The 21,387-nt window shown below is 39.1% G+C and overlaps 1 protein-coding gene across 1 annotated transcript in view; it reads left to right on the top strand.

The window, feature by feature from the left end:
- TXNRD3 (thioredoxin reductase 3) overlaps nucleotides 1-21,387 on the top strand; it is a 72,503-nt gene that overhangs the window by 38,464 nt on the left and 12,652 nt on the right. Inside the window, exons 11-14 of the mRNA XM_047735696.1 lie at nucleotides 92-184; nucleotides 5,081-5,157; nucleotides 5,740-5,896; nucleotides 10,296-10,403. Coding sequence (XP_047591652.1) covers nucleotides 92-184; nucleotides 5,081-5,157; nucleotides 5,740-5,896; nucleotides 10,296-10,403 — 435 coding nt within the window. The remainder of the gene's footprint in view (nucleotides 1-91; nucleotides 185-5,080; nucleotides 5,158-5,739; nucleotides 5,897-10,295; nucleotides 10,404-21,387) is intronic.

Genomic DNA, 21,387 nt, shown 5'->3' with positions numbered 1-21,387 from the left:
AGAAACCTACATGCGCACATGTGTACACCCTCTGACCCATTTATTTTCTGTCACCTTTAGATAGAATCATTACATTTTTTATCCTTACTAGGTTCAGCAGTTGGAGAAAGGTTCACCTGGAAAGCTGAAAGTAGTGGCTAAATCCACTGAAGGACCAGAAACTATTGAAGAAATATATAATACAGTAAGTTTTTAGTTTATAAGCAGTTAAGTGGTTGAACACACTCATAAATTAGCACAGATGAAGTTTATGGGAAAATTCTACCAGCCTTAACTTTTTTCCTTTTGATTCTTTGTAAAACTATAATAAAATGGTTGGTAGTTGAGCTGTTGACATTTGGTAGTTTTTGGTGTACATGAGAAATATAAGAAAATATGTGTGTATGGATAATTTATACATAGAATAAAATCTGGAAGCAGATATATCTGACTGTTATAAGTACTTATTTCTGGGGCATTAGACATCTTCTACATTTGGGCATTTTAATATTTTCAATAAAAATTGGTATCTTATAATCAAAAATTATAATAAAGATCTTTTTGTTTTCAAAAACAGTATAAAATCTGCAAACAACGTGAATAGTCCATGGACTATATTGGGTGGCAACAGTTCTAATTTAAACTGATATTTGGATGTTAACATTTCTTTGGTAAATAATGATATATTTATGTTTTACATACTGATATATGTGTGATTGTTTTTAGTTAAAAAAAGGAAATAATATGGGGAGGATCAACAAAGCCAAAAATAAGAAAACAGAATAAATCAACCCCAGTTGAGAGTTTTATGAGGATTGTATTGGATATATAAATCAATTGGTAACTTTTTATTGCAATATTTAGTCTTCTCTCCATGAACATGGTATATCTGCCTCTTAATTTAGGTTGTCTTCAATAACTCCTCTAACAAAGTTAACAAATTTCTCTACATTCAAATCAAGAACACCTTTTAGATTTATCCTTAGGTATTTACTATATTTTTATGTAGTCATGAATGGTATTTTTTTGAGAAAATGTCATTCTTTTTAACAGTTGCTGATGTATAGAAATGCTGCCAATTTGTGTGTTTTGATTTAGCATACCATAATCTTGCTAAACTCTTACTTGATAATTTATCTTAGATTATTTTGAGTTTTCTTTGTATGCCTTCATACTATTTATAAATAACAAAAGTTTTGTTTCCTACTTTTTGCTCTTTCCCTTTTTATTTCTTTTTGTGTGTGTAAGTACACTAGCTGGGACCTCCCAAGAAATGGCAGTGGTAGGCATTCTGCCTTGTTCTCAGTATTGAAAGTTCTGTGTTTTGTCATTAAAGAGTAATGTTCTCTGCAGGATTTTGTTAGATATTCTTAATTAAGTTAAAGGATTTGTTTTCTTTCTTGTTTCCCAGGGGTTGTTTGGTTATTTCTTTTTTGTTTTTTAAAACTCATGAGTAGATGTTTGTTTGTAACAGTGTTTCTTTTGTAGCTGTTGATCAAAAATTTTTTTCTTTCATCTGTTAATGTGTTGAATTACATTGATTTCCTAATGTTCAACCAACTCTGTGTTCCTGGTATAAACCCAACTTGGTAATGGTTCTTTTTATATACTGTTGGATTTTGTTCTTTAGAATTTTTGCATTAATATGCATGAATTATATTGGCTAATAATTTTCCTTTCATATATTGCACTTTTCAGATTTGCATATCAAGGTTGTTTTAGCTCATGAGAGAAGTTTGGAGTATAACCTCTTTATTCTCTGGAAGCATTTTTGTAATGTTAGAATTGGTTCTTCATCTGCTTGATAGAATTCACTGATGTGTAACCATCTAGGCCCAGAATTTTCTATAGATATATGTATTTGACCACTGATTGAATTTCTTTAACAGCCATAGGACTTTTAAGGCTTTCTATTTTTTTTTTTCCTGAGTTACTTTAGATTAGTTATATATCTAGGAATTAGTTTATTTCATCTAAGTTCTTGAATATATTGGTATAAAGTTATTCACAGTATTGAAATTTTAAATTGTTTACTTTTATAATGTGTAATTTACATGTAGTGAAATGCACATTTCTTAGATGTACATTTTAGTCAGTTTTGACAAATGTACATGTTTATATCATCCATACTTATGTGAAGGTAACAGAATATTTCTGTGAGTTCAGAAAGCTCTCCCAAATCCCTTCCCACTCCCTGACCCAAACAACCCTATTCTGATTCTGTCACGATAGACTAGTTTTGCCTATTCTAGGTGTCACAGGAATAGAACTATTTGATACATACTCCTCGTATTTCATCCATGTTGTTGTGTGTCTTTAGTTAGTTCTTATTGTATGAATTATATGGCTGTAAGTTTGTATGGGTATGTCACAGTTTGTTCATTTTCCTGTGGATGGACACCTAGGCTATTTGTAGTTTGGGCTATTGTGACTTAAACTGCTATGAAGGCTGCTTGCATAAGCCCTTGTAGACCTATGTGTTCATTTCTTATAGGTAAATACCTAGGAATGAAATTAAATGGTCATAGGATAGTTTCTGTGTTTAACTTTTTGAGAAACTGCCAAACACCTTCTGAATGAATGAATCACTTTATATTTCCATGAGCGGACGTGGGAGTTTTGGTTATCCCATGTGGTCAGCTCTGGGCTTGTCCATATTTTTCATTTTAGCCAGTTTTGTGCACGTGTAGTGGTCTCTTATTATGGTTCTAATCTGCGCCTTCCTGATGACTAATGATGTTGAGCAACTTATCATGTGTTTACTGGCCATTTATTATATTTTCCATTATGAAGTCTCTGTTTAAATGTTTGGTCCATGTTTTGTTCAGTTATTTTAATTTTTATTCTTGAATTAAAGTTTTGTATATATCTTGAATACATTCCATTTTCAGGTAGATAATAAATTGTGAATATTTTCTTCCCATTTGTGACTTCCCTATTCATTTTTTATGGTATCTTTTGATAAGCAGTAGTTTAAAAATTTCTATGAAGTTGAGTTTATCAATTTTTTGATTTATGGTTAATGCTTTCTGTGTGCTCAAAGAATCTTTTTACCCAAAGGTCATGAAGCTCTTCTCTTATATTTTCTTCTTGAAGCTTTATAGTTTTATTTTTTATGTTCAGTTCTGTAATACATCTTGAATTAATTTTTGTTTATAGAATAAGGTAGGAATATGGGTTCTTTTTCTTCCAAGTGGTGTTTGTTGAAAGACTTCCCTTTTTCCACTGAGATGCTTTGGTGCCTTTGTTGAAGTCATTTGACCATTTACTATGGGTCTGTTTCTGACTCTTAATCCCATCAACCACTTGTCTCCTTTTACCACATTGTTTTCAGTATTGAAGCTTTATAGCAAATTTTAGACTGGTGGAGTAAGTCCTTTAGCTTTCATCAGGTCCTTTACATTTTCATATAACTTTTAAAAAGCAGCAGAAAAATATCCTGCTGGGATTTTGATTGGAATTATATTGATTATATAGACCAGTTTGGAAGAAATGACCATCTTAACAATATTGAGTTTTCTGGTGTATGAACTTCATAGATCTTTCTGTTTATCTATGCTTTTCTCTGCAATATTTTATCATTTTGCTCTAGAGGTCTTTCATGTATTTTGCTAAATTTGTCTCTACATATTTCATGTTTTTAAGGTATTATAAAATGGTATTTTAAATTTTTAAATTTTCAGTGTTTCGTTGGTAGTATATAGAAATACAAATGATTTTTTTATGTTGTCCTTATTGTAGATTCTTGGGGTTAACATCTGCATATACAGCCAGGTTTGTTCTTTTTTTTAAATTGGCCTGCCTTTTATTTCTTTCTCTTGCCTGTTGCACTGGTTAAGTCCTCCAGTACAACGTCGAATAGAAATTGCTTGAGAGTGGGCATCCTCATCTTGCTTCCACCTGAGAGGTGAAGCATTCAGACTTTCATCATTGCTAGGATGTAAGCTGTAGATTTCTTTTTACAAAGTGCCTTTTCACAGATTGGGGCAGTTTTCTTTTATTCTTAATCTGCTGAGGACTGACTATATTAAAATCCTCAAATGGTGTTAAATTTTATCAAATTCTTTTCCCATATTTATTGGGTGATGATTAAATTGTTTTCTCTATTATTTGGTTAATATGATTAATCACATTGATTGATTTTTGCATGTTGAACCAAATTTGTATTTCGGGGACAAACCTCAGTTGGTCATGATCAATTATCCTTTTTATATATTGCTATATTTCATTTTCTAGCTAACATTTTGTAAAGTATTCTGCATCTGTGTTCATGAGGACTATGGGCTTATAATTTTATTTTAATATCCTTTTTTATTTTTGTGTCAGTTGTTTATGCTGGTCTCACAAAAAAGAGTTGGGAAGTGTTCCCTCTTCTTTTTTTTCTGGAAGAGTTTGTATCCCATTATTAGTATTTCTTACTTAAGTTTTGATAGACTTTACCAGTGAAGTCATTTGGGTCTTGAGTTAATTTATGGAGAGTTTACAATTTGTGGATTCAGTTTCTGCAATGAGTATAGGATGTGTTCCTCTGCTAGGATTGCCATAAAAAAGCACCACAGACTGAGTGTCTAAACAGAAATTTACTTTCTTACAGTTCTGGAGGCTGGAAGTCAGATCATGGTGTCAGCAGGTTTGGTTTCTTCTGAGGCCTTTCCTTGGCTTGCAGATGGCACCTTCTTCTTGGGTCCTCACGTGGTTGCCCCTCAGTCTGTGTCATCTGTGTCCTAATTGCCTCTTTTTATAAAGGGCATCAGTCATATAGAGGCCCCACCCTAATGGCCTCATTTTAACCTTAATTCCTTCTTTAATGGCCCTGTCTCCAAATACATTACATTCTGAGGCACTGGAGCTTAGGACTTTAACATGTGAATTTGGTGCGGGGACATAATTTAGGGTATAACATAGAGTTATTCTAGATTTGCAGGTGTGTGACTTGGTAAACTGTCTTTCAAGGAATGTTTCATCTAAGCTGTCAACTTTATTGGCATAGGGTATTCATAGTGTTCTGTTATTGTCCTTTTAATGTCTGAAGGAGTTGTAGTGATGTTCCTTTCATTCCCAACATTGACAATTTCTGTTTTGGATCTCACTCTTAACATAGGTTTTGTTAGCCATTGGTCGTGCCGCCTGTACAAGGAAAATAGGCTTGGAGAAGATTGGTGTCAAAGTCAATGAAAAGTAAGTACATGTGGGATCATTGCCCTGTTGCTACACAAAGCAAAATGTTTCTACAGATTACCTCTTGGAAATTCTCATTTAATTACTAAGATGCAAAATTTTAATGCTCTGAGTTTATTTCACAGTAAGTGCTGTGCCAGCTCTGTATTAATTAGTTTTTTTTATTAATGAATCAGTAACTCTTTAGTGTGTGCCTTAAAGAAATGATACATTAAACAGTAATTTAAAAAAATAAATTGTGGAAATGTCTTAACCCACTGTTTGATTTAGAGTTAGTTTTTATGTTGTTGGTCAAGCAAGGAGAAAAATTTCAAAACTCTAGTGCAACTCTGGGGGAAATCAGGAGCTATCCTTGACATCCAAAAAATGTGTATGGTTTCAGGTGGGTTTTTTGGAGCTACAGAAACCCTTATGATTCAAGCCATTGATCTTATAGAGATTGATGACCTGAGGAGCCTCTCTTCTTAGAGGGAGGTCTTTGTTCTATGTGTTTAGTCATTTTCTCTTGGAAAATTTAGTGTTAGTCATCCAGAAGTACAGAATGAATCATAATGTATTTGTTTCCTTTCCAAAATCCAATAGGAGTGGCAAAATACCAGTAAACAACGTGGAACAGACCAATGTACCCTATGTTTATGCTGTTGGGGATATTCTGGAGGGTAAACTTGAGCTCACACCCATTGCTATACAGGCAGGCAAGCTGCTGGCTCGCAGACTTTTTGCTGGCTCTTTGGAAAAGGTGAGGTTCCTACTTTTGAGATGATACCTAGATCAAAATTGTGATTAGAAAAATCAGTACAAACAACACTTGTGCACTTGTTTTGCAAGGAAAGAGTTCATCACAGATAAATTAGTATTTAGTAATAATTTTTAACAAATATCATTTGAGTGTCTGCTGTGTGCAGGATGTCATGCTAGGTGACATACAGGGGATTGGCATGGTTCCAGCGCCAAAGCGCTTCCCAGGAGAGTGGAGGATCATGAGTAATGTAAGACAAGGGGCAGTTAGTTGTAACTTATTGGATTGGTAAAGGGATCCAAGATGGGCGATCGCTGGCCCTGGCTTCAGTGCCTGCTGGTGTGTGAACCTGATCAAGTTGTTTCAAATCTCCGTGCCTCAGTTTCACCTCTGCCAAGTGTGAAGGTGATGATTTCTACTATCTCCTGCACCTTTCGTTGTCTTCAACCAAAGATGTGGGACTGGCTTTGTGGGATGAATAATTCAAAACCAAGGAAGCAAAGCACAGGGCTTTTCTGGTAAGTAGATAATGTATTTGCAAACATCACTCTCAGCAGGACTGTGAGCAGTCTGTGAGAGTTCCGCTGTATTCTCCTCCCCAAGAGCATGTGGACATGTGGAAGTATTGGTGGATGAAGGGCCTGGGTGGGGGTGAGGAATGCTAATTGTTTTGTCCTAAAGGACAAAGAATTGTCCCTTCCATAATACTTAGAGCATTTGGAGTGTGTGCGGGCAGAGCATTTGGGAATAGAGGCATACAACTGGGAATAAGGCTAGAAAATTTATTTGGTGCCAGCTCATCAAAAATCTCTCATGCTGGGGCGCCTGGGTGGCTCAGTGGGTTAAGCCTCTGCCTTTGGCTCAGGTCATGATCTCAGGATCCTGGGATCGAGCCCTGCATTGGGCTCTCTGCTCAGCAGGGAGCCTGCTTCCCCTCCCCACGCCTGCCTCTCTGCCTACTTGTGATCTCTCTCTCTGCCAAATAAATAAATAAAATCTTTTTTAAAAATGCTAAAAAAAAAAAATCTCTCATGCCAACCACAATAAAGAATTGGAATGGCCTTCTCTATGCAGTGGGAACTCTTGAAGATCTTTATTTCCTCCATCTTTCTATTTGGAAAGGTGTCAAACCACAGGAAGAATAGTAATAATCACCCATATTATCCTTTCTTCCACATTCCCCAGTTATTAATATTTTGCCATTTGGCTCTCTCTCCTTTTCTGAATATGTATGTGTACAATGTGTGTACTTTATTTCCAGAGCCTTTTAAAAAAAATTTACTTATTTTTCAGTGTTCCAAAATTCATTGTTTATGCACCACACCCAGTGCTCCATGCAATACGTGCCCTCCTTAATACCCACCACCAGGCTTACCCAACCCCTCACTCCCCTCCCCTCCAAAACACTCAGTTTGTTTCTCAGAGTCCACAGTCTCTCATGGGTTGTCTCTCCCTTCGATTTCCCCCAACTCCCTTCTCTCCATCTCCCATTCCAGAGCTTTTGAGGTAAGTGGCAGGTTTTAGTGGCTTTGGCCCCTATATACTTCAGCATGCATCTCCTGATAACAAGCATCTTCTTCCATAACCAGTTTCATCATTCTATCTGAGAAACTGAACAAAAATGTGATACTGTTCAGATTTCCTCAGATTTCCATTAAGCATATGTAGCCGGATGTGTTGATTCATGTGGTATGTTTAGCTCTTCCGACTCTTAAGTCTCTTTTAACCTGAAATGGTTCCCCTGCCTTTACTTTCCTGCTTGTTTTTTGTTTTTTTTTGTTGTGTGTGTGTGTGTGTGTGTGTTTACTTTCCTGGTGTGTGTGTGTGTGTGTGTTTTTACTTTCCTGGTTGTTTTATTTTTCATGACTTTGATTTTTGATGAGTCCAGACTACTTTCGTTGTGCAATGTTTCATGTTCTGGGTTTCTCTGATTGTTTAACATGATTAGGGTCAGGAGAAATCTTTTGAGTACGTCTTCTTTATAAAGGTCGCTCCACTCTGCTTGTTGTGTCACGCCAGGTGCCTCGCGAGGTCATGAGGGAAGACCTGGAACATAGAGGGAGGCATTGCTGGAGAGGGCAACAAGGACACAGCTCTGCGGGCATCAGTGGGTGGGACCCGGGATGCCGAACATACAGTGTGGTAATGCAGTTAGCATCTCGGGGTGTATGGAGGGGGATTAGTTGCCAAATGCTTTAAGAAGTTAATCAAGGCAGCTGTGGGGTGGAGAGATCTGAAGACGCAGCAGTGTGTTTAGTGTGAAGAAAGAAAGAACTTAAAGGTACGAGGACTAGAAGGAATGCAACAAGGAGGGCAAGATGAAGTCAAGTTTAGGTGGAGGAGATGACTGAAGATGCGGAGAAAGTGTTTTAGATGAAAGGAAGAAAGATTGAGGAATTTCCTGTTGATTATTCTTATTTGATTGGAAACAGGAGACGGAGGGATCTGTTGAAAATGAGGCTTCCCCTGTAAGCCATGGGACATAGGGTCAGCTGCTGGTCAATATAGCTGATCCTTGGGGCAGCTGGGTGGCTCAGTCGTTCAGAGTCTGCCTTTGGCTCAGTTCATGATCCCAGGGTCCTAGGATCAAGCCCCGCATGGGGCTCCGTGCTCAGCGGGGAGCCTGCTTCTCCCTCTTCCACTTCCCCTGCTTGTGTTCCCTCTCTCGCTGTCAAATAAATAAATAAAATCTTTTAAAATATATATAGCTGACCCTTGAATATGGTGTGGGTCCACTTACGTGTGGATTCTTGTCAATAAACACAACACGGTGCTGAAAAGGTATTCTCTCCCTTGTGATTTTCTTAGTAACATTTTCCTTTCTCTAGCTTACTAAGAATATAATATACAATACATATAATATAAAAATATGCGTTAATCGACTAATTTACATTATTGGTAAGGCTTCCAGTCATAGGTAGGCTATTAGTTAAGTTGGGGGGTCAGGAGTTATATGGGGATTTTTGACTGCATGGGGATCATCACCCCAAACCCTACAAGGGCCAACTGTAAATGGGATGATGAGTTTTTGCAGGCCTAATAGAAGTCAGAAAATACCAAGATTTCCCTATGGTTATGTGGTTTTTTCCTAGCCATGTTAGAAAAAGGAAAAAAACGCTTGGCTTACCCACGATTTGCAGGGTAGCAAATGTGAGGTGTGTTAGAGCATCTAAGTTCAAGATTCTAGGCTGGTGTATGTTATACATAATCCGCCTCATTGATGTGGGGATACCTGGTGGATTTGATTTGTTTTTGTTTGGGGTAACAAAAAGTAGAAACTTACTCACATTAGGCAGACTGAGGGGGTTTCCTATGAGGATCCTATGGATTGGTAAGTTGAAACACTGCCTTAGAACAAGGGCCGTGCTAAGGCTGGGCCACACCGCATTTGGAGCTGGAACTGGGCTGGGGTCACGGCTGCTCTGGGGCCCCAGCCCCGGCACACAGTTGGGGGTTTCACAGGGTGCTCTACTGGTAGCCTTACTTGGCCCTAGCTCCACTGGTGCATTTCTTCCTATCCCACTACCACCGGGGGATTCTTCCTTTGCTTCTAATTCATCTTCTTGCAAAAGAAAGAATTTGATTGACGTAGCTCACCTTTTTCTACATAGATTCTGGCCAGCTTTCTTTGGGTTAGAGGTCACCCTTGACCTAATCACCTACAACCTGTTGGCAGCGTTCGGGGGACATGTAGTGCAATGGACAGTGTCACCCCTTGAGGGGCTGTTGATGGGCAGGCCTAGTGACCTTCATCTCTGGTTGTACCCTCTGCCCTTTCTCTGCTCCTGCACACTGCTCTCTCTCCACACACGGTTCTAATGTGCTTGCACCAGTGTGCTCTGGTTCTCTATGCTGTCACAGATACTTTCTTGCAGGCAGGGCTGTGACCAGCACTCACACTCACTTACCCACAGGTAGGTGCCTGGAGCTGCTGGAAGAGGCATGTAGGGCTCAGAGTCTGCAGTCTTCCCGTGATGTCCACCCATGCTCTGCCTTAGTCTGATAAGGGGTCTTTGGGGTTCTCTCAGAACCACAGGATCTCTAAGAACCCGTGTTAGCCACCCCTTTACAATATGCCATCTCCCCTTGATGGTCCAGGGCAGTCACCCAGTCCCACACTATTCAACTGCTTCTTTGCTCATCTCCTCTGTGGCAGTTAGGTGCATGGCCAAGGGTGGCCGGTCCCATCCGTGGGCCCCTGGCCAGGTGTGCTCTCTGCTCTGGAGTTGGTCTCACCCCCTACTCTGAGTGTAACTATAAATTCCCTGAAGTGGTGAAATGGAAGAATCAGTCACATTGGACCAGGCTTATTTATTTTCCTCTTAGAAATGTATGTAATGTAGATTTTTGCTGGGAAAAGTGTCACAAAATAAGCAGATGTGATTTGTTTATTTTCCAGTGTGATTATGTTAATGTCCCGACTACAGTGTTTGCTCCTTTGGAATATGGCTGCTGTGGATTATCTGAGGAGAAAGCTATTGAAGTGCATAAAAAAGAGAATCTTGAGGTAAGATTGTGTTTTACGGCTTACTTTTTCAGAATTTGTCTTTGAATCAGCTGACTTCGCAGTCACTTTTTGTTTTGCAAGTTACCATAATGGTTAGAGTATAGGAAATCATATTCCTATTTTGGGAAAATAAGAAATTAAGTAATTTAAACCCTATTTCTTTAGCCAATAATAATCATACAGTTGGGGAGAGGGGGATAAAAGATGTATGCATTAGGACTTTTGAGTTGCAAGGTTCAAACGTCTATTTGAGTAGCTTATACAAGAAAGCACAAGTTATTATAAGAATTTTTGGAATGCAGGAGTATATCAAGGCCTTAGGAAGGGATGGGAACCAGTCACTGCAAGACCGTCTCAACTCATATATGCTTGCAACTCATTCTTCTTTTGGCATGCAGACTTTATTTGCTTCTGGAATGTACATAGCAGCCAAAATATGCCCTTTCTTCCACAAACAAGTTTTTTCAATAGTTTTGGTCTGAGGAGGAACTGATGGACTCCCTGTTTCTCAGTCTTAATTCTGAGTTATGGAAGAGGACATCTGATTGGTCCAAGTTGGATCAGCTATCTACCCGCTTCCATTCAGCATGGCTGGAGTCAGGCTCCTGTCCCATCAACAGGGGACATCTGCATTGTGGATGGGCTCAGTGGTGGGGGGGGTGGGCAGTTCCCGGGGTTGTCAACCTGGTTGCGGGCTGTGAGCTGTCAGAGTCTCAAAAAGATGTCATCTGCACACGTTATTTCCACCTGCCCTTAACACCCACCCCATGCAATCATAACAAGCTTATAAATATTTTCTTACATTGCAGTTTTATGGGTAGTTTGAGTGGCTTTTTTTCTGTACACCCTTCCAACATAGGAGGGATAGGGAGAAATAAAAAGAGCTAGTACTTGATGTTTTCAGCAAAAGAGATTTGAAATCTCATTCCTCTCCCTTGAAGTCACATCAATTACTGGCAATTCCTTGAAATCATAGCACTAGTTAAATAGCTGATGACTAACAGAAGCTCTTGTTTACATCTCCTGTATTGGGAAAATGAGTGATTAAAACTTTATAATGTTGTTTTAGATAAGAAATATGTGTTTTACAGGACATTACTTGATCAGTGTTTATAATTAACCCTTTGTAATAATGAGCCATTTTTTTTTTCTGCAGTGATGAGCTTTACTTGAGTCTTGGAAAATTGATGGTAACAACTATGGATTTAACACTTAGTTCTAAAACTTTTGAAATTAATGAGAAATTAAGATAGAAAGGCAGGTACATGAGGGGAAGCATGTAGAAGGCTATACCCCAGACATGGGACTATCTTTATAGGAAAAAAGCCCCCTAGGTTTGTGGGATTACTTTAGGTCTTTTTCTTAAGCTTCACTGCAGACCAACTAACCTTTTCCTATATATTTATTTAGCAATATATTTGTTGTGTTTGACAGGACCAGAGACTGGATTTATTAATTATTTTTTAAAATTCCTATTATGAAGAGATTTGAGAAAATCTTCTCAACAATACATACAAATTTTTTTTTTTTTTCAAATTGAGAAAATCAAGGTGGGAAGAAAATGAGGGTAGGAAAACTTAAGATGGTGTTAGAAGAAAGGTGAATTTGTTGGTTCACAGAATTCATGCTCTAAAGCTAAGTGGATTTGCTTTACAATTAACCTAAAAATTATTTCCTACTACCTGGCTAAAAGAGGGAGAATTGACAGAGATTTTTCATTTTTTACAGAAGTGGCATTGAAGGCATAGTGAATAATGGCCTTAAAATATCCCCTTAGTAAATATAGTAGTGGGTTTTATAGAACTCCTCTTTCTTTCTTTTCTTTTCTTTTCTTTTCTCTTTCTTTCTTTCTTTCTTTCTTTCTTTCTTTCTTTCTTTCTTTCTTTCTTTCTTCCTTTCTTTCTTTTCAGGGAGAGCAGTAGAAGGAGAGGAAGGAGCAGGCTCCCCACCAAGCAGGGAGCCCTGTGGGACTCGATCTCAGGATCCTGGGATCATGCCCTGAGCCAAAGGCAGATGCTTAACCATCTGAGCCACCCAGGTGCTCTGTACATTGTTTCTTACTAGATCCCGAAATGCAGTCCCGTGGCTTGATGCCACAGTGCAGTGTAATAAAAAAGTAGTTCCTGAAGGGGCCAAAGTAGGGCTGTACTGTTGTGCTGCTCTCTGGTGACTTGACTTAATACAAAATTGTTGAGTATCTAGAACCATGGTTTTTAACTGTTTTAATATAAATTGCTTTAAGAGTCTAATGAAATTTTTGGTTTCCAGGGAAGACCCCCTCTACATGCTGATGTGCTTGAGAGTCATCCTTAATTCCTCCTTGTTGGTTGCCATCAATAGTCAGTTCATCAGGAAGTGCTACCAGTTTGACCCCCCGAGTATGTCTCATGTGGACCTATTTCCATCCTCCGCCCTCCCTGTCCCATTTCAGCCCACCATCCTCTCTTGCCTGTAGCATTCCTCCTGGTCTCCCTGCATTCACTCATAGCCCATTCCAGACTAGTCACCACACATCAGCCAGAGGAGCTTTTTTTAAAAATTAATTATTAATTATTTTTTAATATTAATTATTTTTATTATCATATAATGTATTATTTGCCCTGGGGGTACAGGTCTGTGAATCGTCAGGCTTACACGCTTCACAGCACTCACCATATCACATACCCTCTCCAATGTCCATAACCCAACCACCGTCTCCATACCCCCCTCCCCCAAGCAACCCTCAGTTTGTTTTGTGAGATTAAGAGTCACTTATGGTTTGTCTCCCTCCCAATCCCATCTTGTTTCATTTTTTCCATTCCTATCCCCCAAAACCCCCACTCTGCCTCTCAAATTCCTCATATCAGGGAGATCATATGATAATTGTCTTTCTCTGATTGACTTATTTTGCTCAGCATAATACCCTCTAGTTCCATCCATGTTGTTGCAAATGGCAAGATTTCATTTCTTTTGATGGCTGCATAGTATTCCATTGTATATATATATATATATATACACCACACCTTCTTTATCCATTCATCTGTTGATGGACATCTAGGTTCTTTCCATAGTTTGGCTATTGTGGACATTGCTGCTGTAAACATTCGGGTGCACATGCCCCTTCGGATCACTACATTTGTATCTTTAGGGTAAATACCCAGTAGTGCAGTTGCTGTGTTGTAGGGTAACTCTATTTTCAACTTTTTGAGGAACCTCCATGCTGTTTTCCAGAGTGGCTGCACCAGCCTGCATTCCCACCAACAGTGTTGGAGGGTTCCCCTTTCTCCGTGTCCTCTCCAACATCTGTCGTTTCCTGATTTGTTAATTTTAGCCATTCTGACTGGTGTGAGGTGGTATCTTACTGCAGTTTTGATTTGTATTTCCCTGATGCCGAGTGATATGGAGCACTTTTTCATGTGTCTGTTGGCCATCCGGATGTCTTCTTTGCAGAAATGTCTGTTCATGTCTTCTGCCCATTTCTTGATTGGATTATTTGTTCTTTGGGTGTTGAGTTTTATAAGTTCTTTATAGATTTTGGATACTAGCCCTTTATCTGATATGTCATTTGCGAATATCTTCTCCCATTCTGTCAGTTGTCTTTTGGTTTTGTTGACTATTTCCTTTGTTGTGCAAAAGCTTTTAATCTTGATAAAGTCCCAATAGTTCATTTTTGACCTTCCTTCCCTTGCCTTTGGCGATGTTTCTAGGAAGAAGTTACTGCAGCTGAGGTCGAAGAGGTTGCTGCCTGTGTTCTCCTTAAGGATTTTGATGGATTCCTTTCTCACATTGAGGTCTTTCATCCGTTTTGAGTCTATTTTTGTGTATGGTGTAAGGAAATGGTCCAGTTTCATTTTTCTGCAAGTGGCTGAATTTTGCCAACACCATTTGTTGAATAGACTGTCTTTTTTCCATTGGACATTCTTTCTGGCTTCGTCAAAGATTAGTTGACCATAGATTTGAGGGTCTATGACTGGGCTCTCCATTCTGTCCTATTGATATATGTGTTTGTGCCAGTACCATACTGTCTTGATGATGACAGCTTTGTAATAGAGCTTGAAGTCTGGGATGGTGATGCCACCAACTTTGGCTTTCTTTTTCAACATTCCTCTGGCTGTTTTCTGGTTCCATATAAATTTCAGGATTATTTGTTCTATTTCTTTGAAAAAAATGGGTGGGATTTTGATAGGGATTGCATTAAATGTGTAGATTGCTTTAGGTAGCATAGACATTTTCACAATATTTGTTCTTCCAATCCAGGAGCATGGAATGTTTTTCCATTTCTTTGTGTCTTCCTCAATTTCTTTCAAGAGTACTTTATAGTTTTCTGAGTATAGATTCTTTGCCTCTTTGTTTAGGTTTATTCCTAGGTATCTTATGGTTTTGGGTGCAATTGTAAATGGGATTGACTCCCTAATTTCTCTTTCTTCTGTCTTGTTGTTGGTGTAGAGAAATGCAACTGATTTCTGTGCATTGATTTTATATCCTAACATTTTACTGAATTCCTGTATGAGTTCTAGCAGTTTTGGAGTGGAGTCTTTTGGGTTTTCCACATAAAGTATCATATCACCTGCAAAGAGTGAGAGTTTGACTTCTTTGCCAATTCGGATGCCTTTTCTTTCTTTTTGTTGTCTGATTGCTGAGGCTAGGACTTCTAGTACTATGTTGAATAGCAGTGGTGATGGTGGACATCCCTGCTGTGTTCCTGATCTTAGCGGAAAAGCTCTCAGTTTTTCCCCATTGAGAGTGATATTCGCTGTGGGTTTTTCATAGCTGGCTTTGATGATATTGAGGAATGTACCCTCTATCCCTACACTTTGAAGAGTTTTGATCAAGAAAGGATGCTTTACTTTGTCAAATGTTTTTCAGCATCTATTGAGAGTATCATAAGGTTCTTGTCCTTTCTTTTATTAATGTATTGTATCACATTGATTTATTTTAGGATGTTGAACCAACCTTGCAGCCCAGTTGCACTTGGTGTAATCCCACTTGGTCATGGTGAATAATCCTTTTAATGTACTGTTGGATATTGGCTAGTATTTTGATGAGAATTTTCACATCTGTGTTCATCAAGGATATTGGTTGTAATTCTCTCTCTCTTTTTTTAAAGATTATTTATTTATTTATTTGACAGAGAGAGAGCACAAGCAGGCAGAGAGGCAGGCAGAGAGAGAGGAGGAAGCAGGCTCCCTGCTGAGCAGAGAGCCTGATGCGGGGCTCGATCCCAGGACCCTAAGATCATGACCTGAGCCGAAGGCAGCGGCTTAACCCACTGAGCCACCCAGGCGCCCCTGTAATTCTCTTTTTTGATGGGGTCTTTGGTTTTGGATCAAGGTAATGCTGGCCTCATAAAATGAGTTTGGAACTTTTTCTTCCATTTCTACTTTTTTGAACAGTTTCAGGAGAATAGGTATTAATTCTTTAAATGTTTGGTAGAATTCCGCTGGGAAGCTGTCTGGTCCTGGGCTCTTGTTTGTTGGGAGATATATGGTGACTGCTTCAATCTCCTTACTGGTTATGGGTCTGTTCAGGTTATCTATTTCTTCCTGGTTCAGTTTTGGTAGTTTATATATCTCTAGGAATGGATCCATTTCTTCTAGATTGTCAGATTTGCTGGGGTATAGTTGCTCATAATATGTTCTTATAATTATTTGTATTTTTTTGATGTTGGTTGTGATGTCTCCTCTTTCCTTCATGATTTTATTTATTTGGGTCCTTTCTCTTTTCTTTTTGATAAGTCTGGCCAGGGGTTTATCAATCTTATTCATTCTTTCAAAGAACCAGTTCCTAGTTTCATTGATTTGTTCTACTGTTCTTTTAGTTTCTATTTCATTGATTTCTGCTCTGATCTTTATGATTTCTCTTCTTCTGCTAGGTTTAGGCTTTCTTTGCTGTTCCTTCTCCAGCTCCTTTAGGTGTAGGGTTAGGTTGTGTACTTGAGACCTTTCTTGTTTCTTGAGAAAGGCTTGTACCGCTATATATTTTCCTCTCGGGACTGCCTTTGCTGTGTCCCACAGATTTTGAACAGTTGTGTTTTCATTATCTTTTGTTTCCATGAATTTTTTCAATTCTTCTTTAATTTCCTGGTTGACCCATTCATTCTTTAGTAGGATGCTCTTTAGCCTCCATGTATTTGAGTTCTTTCCAACTTTCCTCTTATGACTGAGTTCTAGCTTTAGAGCATTGTGGTCTGAAAATATGCAGGGAATGGTCCCAACCTTTTGGTACCAGTTGAGACCTGATTTGTGACCCAGGGTGTGATCTATTCTGGAGAATGTTCCATGTGCACTAGAGAAGAATGTATGTTCTGTTGCTTTGGGATGGAATGTTCTGAATATATCTGATGTCCATCTGGCCCAGTGTGTCATTTAAGGCCTTTATTTCCTTGTTGATCTTTTCTTGGGTGATCTGGCCATTTCAGTGAGGGGGTGTTAAAGTTCCCTACTATTATTGTATTATTGTCGATGTGTTTCTTTGATTTTGTTATTAATTGGTTTATATAGTTGGCTGCTCCCATGTTAGGGGCATAGATATTTAAAATTTTTAGATCTTCTTGTTGGACAGACCCTTTGAGTATGATACAGTGTCCTTCCTCATCTTTTATTATAGTCTTTGGCTTAAAATCTAATTGATCTGATACAAGGATTGCCACCCCAGCTTTCTTTTGATGTCCATTAGCAAGGAAAATTGTTTTCTACCCTCACTTTAAATCTGGGGATGTCTTTGGGTCTAAAGTGAGTTTCTTGTAGACAGCATATCGATGGGTCTTGTTTTTTTATCCATTCTGATACTCTGGGTCTTTTGATTGGGGCATTTAACCCATTTACATTCAGGGTAACTACTGAAAGATATAAATTTAGTGCCATTGTATTGCCTGTAAGGTGACTGTTACTGTATATTGTCTCTGTTCCTTTCTGGTCTACTACTTTTAGGCTCTCTCTTTGCTTAGAGGACCCCTTTCAATATTTCCTGTAGGGCTCTTTTGGTGTTTGCAAGTTTTTTAAATTTTTGTTTGTCTGGAAGCTTTTTATCTCTCCTTCTATTTTCAATGATAGCCTAGCTGGATATAGTATTCTGGGCTGCATATTTTTCTCATTTAGTGCTCTGATTATATCATGCCAGTTCTTTCTGGCCTGCCAGGTCTCTGTGGATAACTCTGCTGCCAATCTAATATTTCTACCATTGTATATTTCAGACTTCTTGTCCCGAGCTACTTTCAGGATTTTCTCTGTGTCACTAAGACTAATAAGTTTTAGTATTAGATGATGGGGTGTGGACTTTTTTTTTTTTTTTTAATTTATTTGACAGAGAGAGATCACAGTAGACAGAGAGGCAGGCAGAGAGAGAGGGAAGCAGGCTCCCCGTTGAGCAGAGAGCCCGATGCGGGACTCGATCCCAGGACCCTGAGATCATGACCTGAGCCGAAGGCAGCGGCTTAACCCACTGAGCCACCCAGGCGCCCCGGGTGTGGACTTTTTAAAATTGTTTTTGAGGGCTATCCTCTGTGCCTTCTTGATTTTGATTCTTGTTCCCTTTGCCATATTATGGAAATTCTCTACTATAACAATGCTCCAATATGTCTTCTGCCCCTCTCTCTCTTTCTTCTTCTTCGGGGATCCCAATTATTCTAATATTGTTTTGTCTTATGGTATCACTTATCTCTCTAATTCTCACTTCATGGTCCAGTAGTTGTTTGTTTCTCTTTTGTTCAGCTTCTCTATTCTCCATCATATATATAATTTATATATATAATATATATAAATATATATAATAAATAAATTAATATGTAATTATATTGTATTATATATATATAATATAATAGACTGGTGAATAGAAGAGAACCACCCACTTGATTTTGGGTGTATTTTGGTCTCTTAGAAGAAATTACCTCCCAAAATTTTAAAGAATGAGAAATGTATGTATATACAAAAATAAGGGCAAATACAATGAAGGGATGGAATATGACTGTAAAGATGAAAATTTAAAAACAATTCTAAAAAAGGAATTGATAACGTAAGTTGGTCAGAAAAAGAAAGAAGGAAAAAAAGGTGGTGGGGAGAGAATGTGCTTAGGCTGAAGACTGGACCAAAGCCCTGTGCTAGATTTAGTGTATATTTTGATCTGTTAGAATAAATTGTATCGGAAATTTTTTAGGAAAAAACCCACATATGTATATCAAAAATAAGGTTAAAGACAATGGAGGATAAAATATGACTATAATAATGAAGGTTTAAAAATATTTTCTTTTTCAGAAAGGTATTAAGATAAACTAGTTAGAAAACATTAAAAGTGGAAAGAAGAAAAGTTTAAAAAATTAGAAAAAAGAAAAAATTAAATTAAAAAAATTTAACTTTGCAAGACTAAAGGATCATGGGGAGAAAGCCAGGAATTCCATGCATTGCTTTCCCCTAGCTCTGGAGTTCCGCTATTCTCCTTGGTTGGTGAGTTTGGTCTTGGCTGGATGTTCTTGCTGATCTTCTTGGGGAGGGGCCTGTTGTAGTGATTCTCAAATGTCTTTGCCTGAGGTGAAATGGCACCACCCTTGCCAGGAGTCAGGGTAAGAAATCTGCTCGAGTTTGTGCTTGGAAGCTTTTGCTCCCTGAACGCTTTCTGTAGAGCTCCAGAGGACAGGAATGATAACAGTGGTCTCCCAATCTCCAGGCCGGAGGAACTGAGATTTCGGGGTCCCACTCCTCAGTGCGCCTTCAGAGAAAAGGGATCAATCACTCCTGTCTCCCTGGTCTCTGGCCCCGCTCTAGGCTCACCTGGCCTGGGACTGAGTGTTTTTGTTTCTGGAACACAGCCCCATTTGGAGTTTCCAAACCCAGCAGACTCCTGCCTCCAGAGGAGGAAGGTAGGTCTCCTGGATCCGCCACTTGTGGTGTCCCAGCTCAAAGAGCAGTGGCATGACTGTGTTGCAGATCAGTTTAAGGTAACCCTGAGCTGAGCACTCACTCCTCGTCTCCGTCTCTGCAATCGGCTTCCCCGTTCCGATATCTGGGAGCTCTGCCACACTCAGACACTTCCGATCTTTCAGTGACTCCACAGATCCTGAGACCACACTGTCCCTGTGAGGGCTCCACCCCACTTTGGGTTCACTGCTCCATACCTCCTACCTTTCAGAAAGTGGTTGATTTTCTGTTCCTAGAATTGCTGCTCTTCTCTTCAATCTCCTGTTGAGTTTGTAGGTGTTCTGAATGGTTTGATATCAAACTATCTAGCTGAACTCCTGCGACCTGATGTCATTTCAGTCTGCTACTGCTCCACCATCTTGCCTCTCCTCTGCCAGAGGAGCTTTATTTTTTTTTTTAATTTTATTTCTTTATTTGACAGAGAGAGAGAGATCACAAGTAGGCAGAGAGGCAGGCAGAGAGAGAGGGAAGCAGGCTCCCTGCTGAGCAGAGAGCCTGATGCAGGGCTCAATCCCAGTACCCTGAGATCATGACCTGAGCTGAAGGCAGAGGCTTTAACCTACTGAGCCACGCAGGTGCCCCTGCCAGAGGAGCTTTTAAAAATACAAATCAGTTTATGCCATTTCCCAGGAGAAAGCTTTTTAATGATTTCCCAGTGCTCAAAGAATACAATCTGAATTCCTCACTGCTTGTGAGAAGAGGCATTGTGTAATCAAGCCATTCAGGCTGCCCTCTGTCCTGCTTATAATGATCCAGTTACACTGGTCTACTGTTTGTTCTAGAAACCCACCATGTTCCTTCCTATGGCACAATCTGTGGGCTTCTAGTTTCCTTTGCTTATTACTATGATACGAAAAAGTCCAGGGTAAACACGACTGCCAACACTAGGGGAAATGTTACCCAAAAGAGACTGATAAAAAGAAACCATGCATTCTTCCCCAAGTGCCATGATTACATACCTGATACTGCCCTTAGGAGAAGAGACAGATGAGAAAGAAAGAGACATCAGGATTTCTCCTGGGCAAAAAATCCCAGCCTCTCTTCCTAGTGAATACCTGTTATACGGAAGGAGGAAGCAGGGGAGTAATGCCTGCATTGATTGTTAAGGTCACATTTGAGAATCAAAAATACTCTGTCACTGAACTACCAAATGCATTGGAATCGAAAGAAACAGATGACTGAGAATAAAGTTAACGATATAGGAAAGGTTGAGTCAAAGATGATAGGGGTGCCTGGGTGGCCCCGTCAGTTAAGCATCCAACTCTTGATTTTGGCTCAGGTCATGAGTTCAGGCTTAGCTCATTGATCCATGCCCAGTGTGGAGCCTGCCTAAGATTCTCTCTCTTCCTCTCCCTCTGTCCCACCCCTTCTCTCTCTCTTTCTCAAAAAAAGAAAGAAAGAAAGAAAGAAAAGGTGATAGACATGGGTAGACAAGGATGATCCAACATAAAAATAATTCATACCCTGCTGTGGAAAATCAAAGTGGTACAGAAGTGGTACAGAAGTGACACCATGTATGTCTGGTAGGAATGTAGGGGGTCCACTGACATGAAGCAAACCAAAAACCCATTTAAGAAACAGTGAGACTGTCACCTCTGGATACTCTACAGAGCACTTTCCACACACTGGCAGATATCTGGAAGGTAATTTTCTGGAGATGGTTAAAACCAAACCCTCTTAACTAGGGAGCACTGAGATCCAGTGAAGGCAGGAGCCAGCACAATACTGAAGTGAGCAAATTCATACTGAATCTCACTCTTCTTCCACTGAGCTCCCAGAACTCTGGCAACCAGCCCTTTACCATTCTCTGGCCAGAGGCTGGTAGAGTCTGATTTCTCAGGGGACTCTGACAACTCCATAGAGAAACACCTAATGATACTGAATAAGGATCCCCAAATAAACTTCCCAGTTAGATAATTGGACAGTGAAATTCAAATTCAATAAGCTACAAAAATGAGCTCACAGCTTTCAACTTTGAAAAAAGAAATACTTTGAAGCATAATTTACTTAGAGCAAGATGAAGATTTTGTGTGTGTGTGTGTGTGTACAGTTTTATGAGTTCAGACTAATAGTTATGACACCACATCAGAATCAAG

Source organism: Lutra lutra, chromosome 1 (genome assembly GCF_902655055.1).
Source record: "Lutra lutra chromosome 1, mLutLut1.2, whole genome shotgun sequence".
NCBI classification, from domain to species: domain Eukaryota; kingdom Metazoa; phylum Chordata; class Mammalia; order Carnivora; family Mustelidae; genus Lutra; species Lutra lutra.
This window is presented reverse-complemented; position numbering and strand designations above follow the sequence as displayed.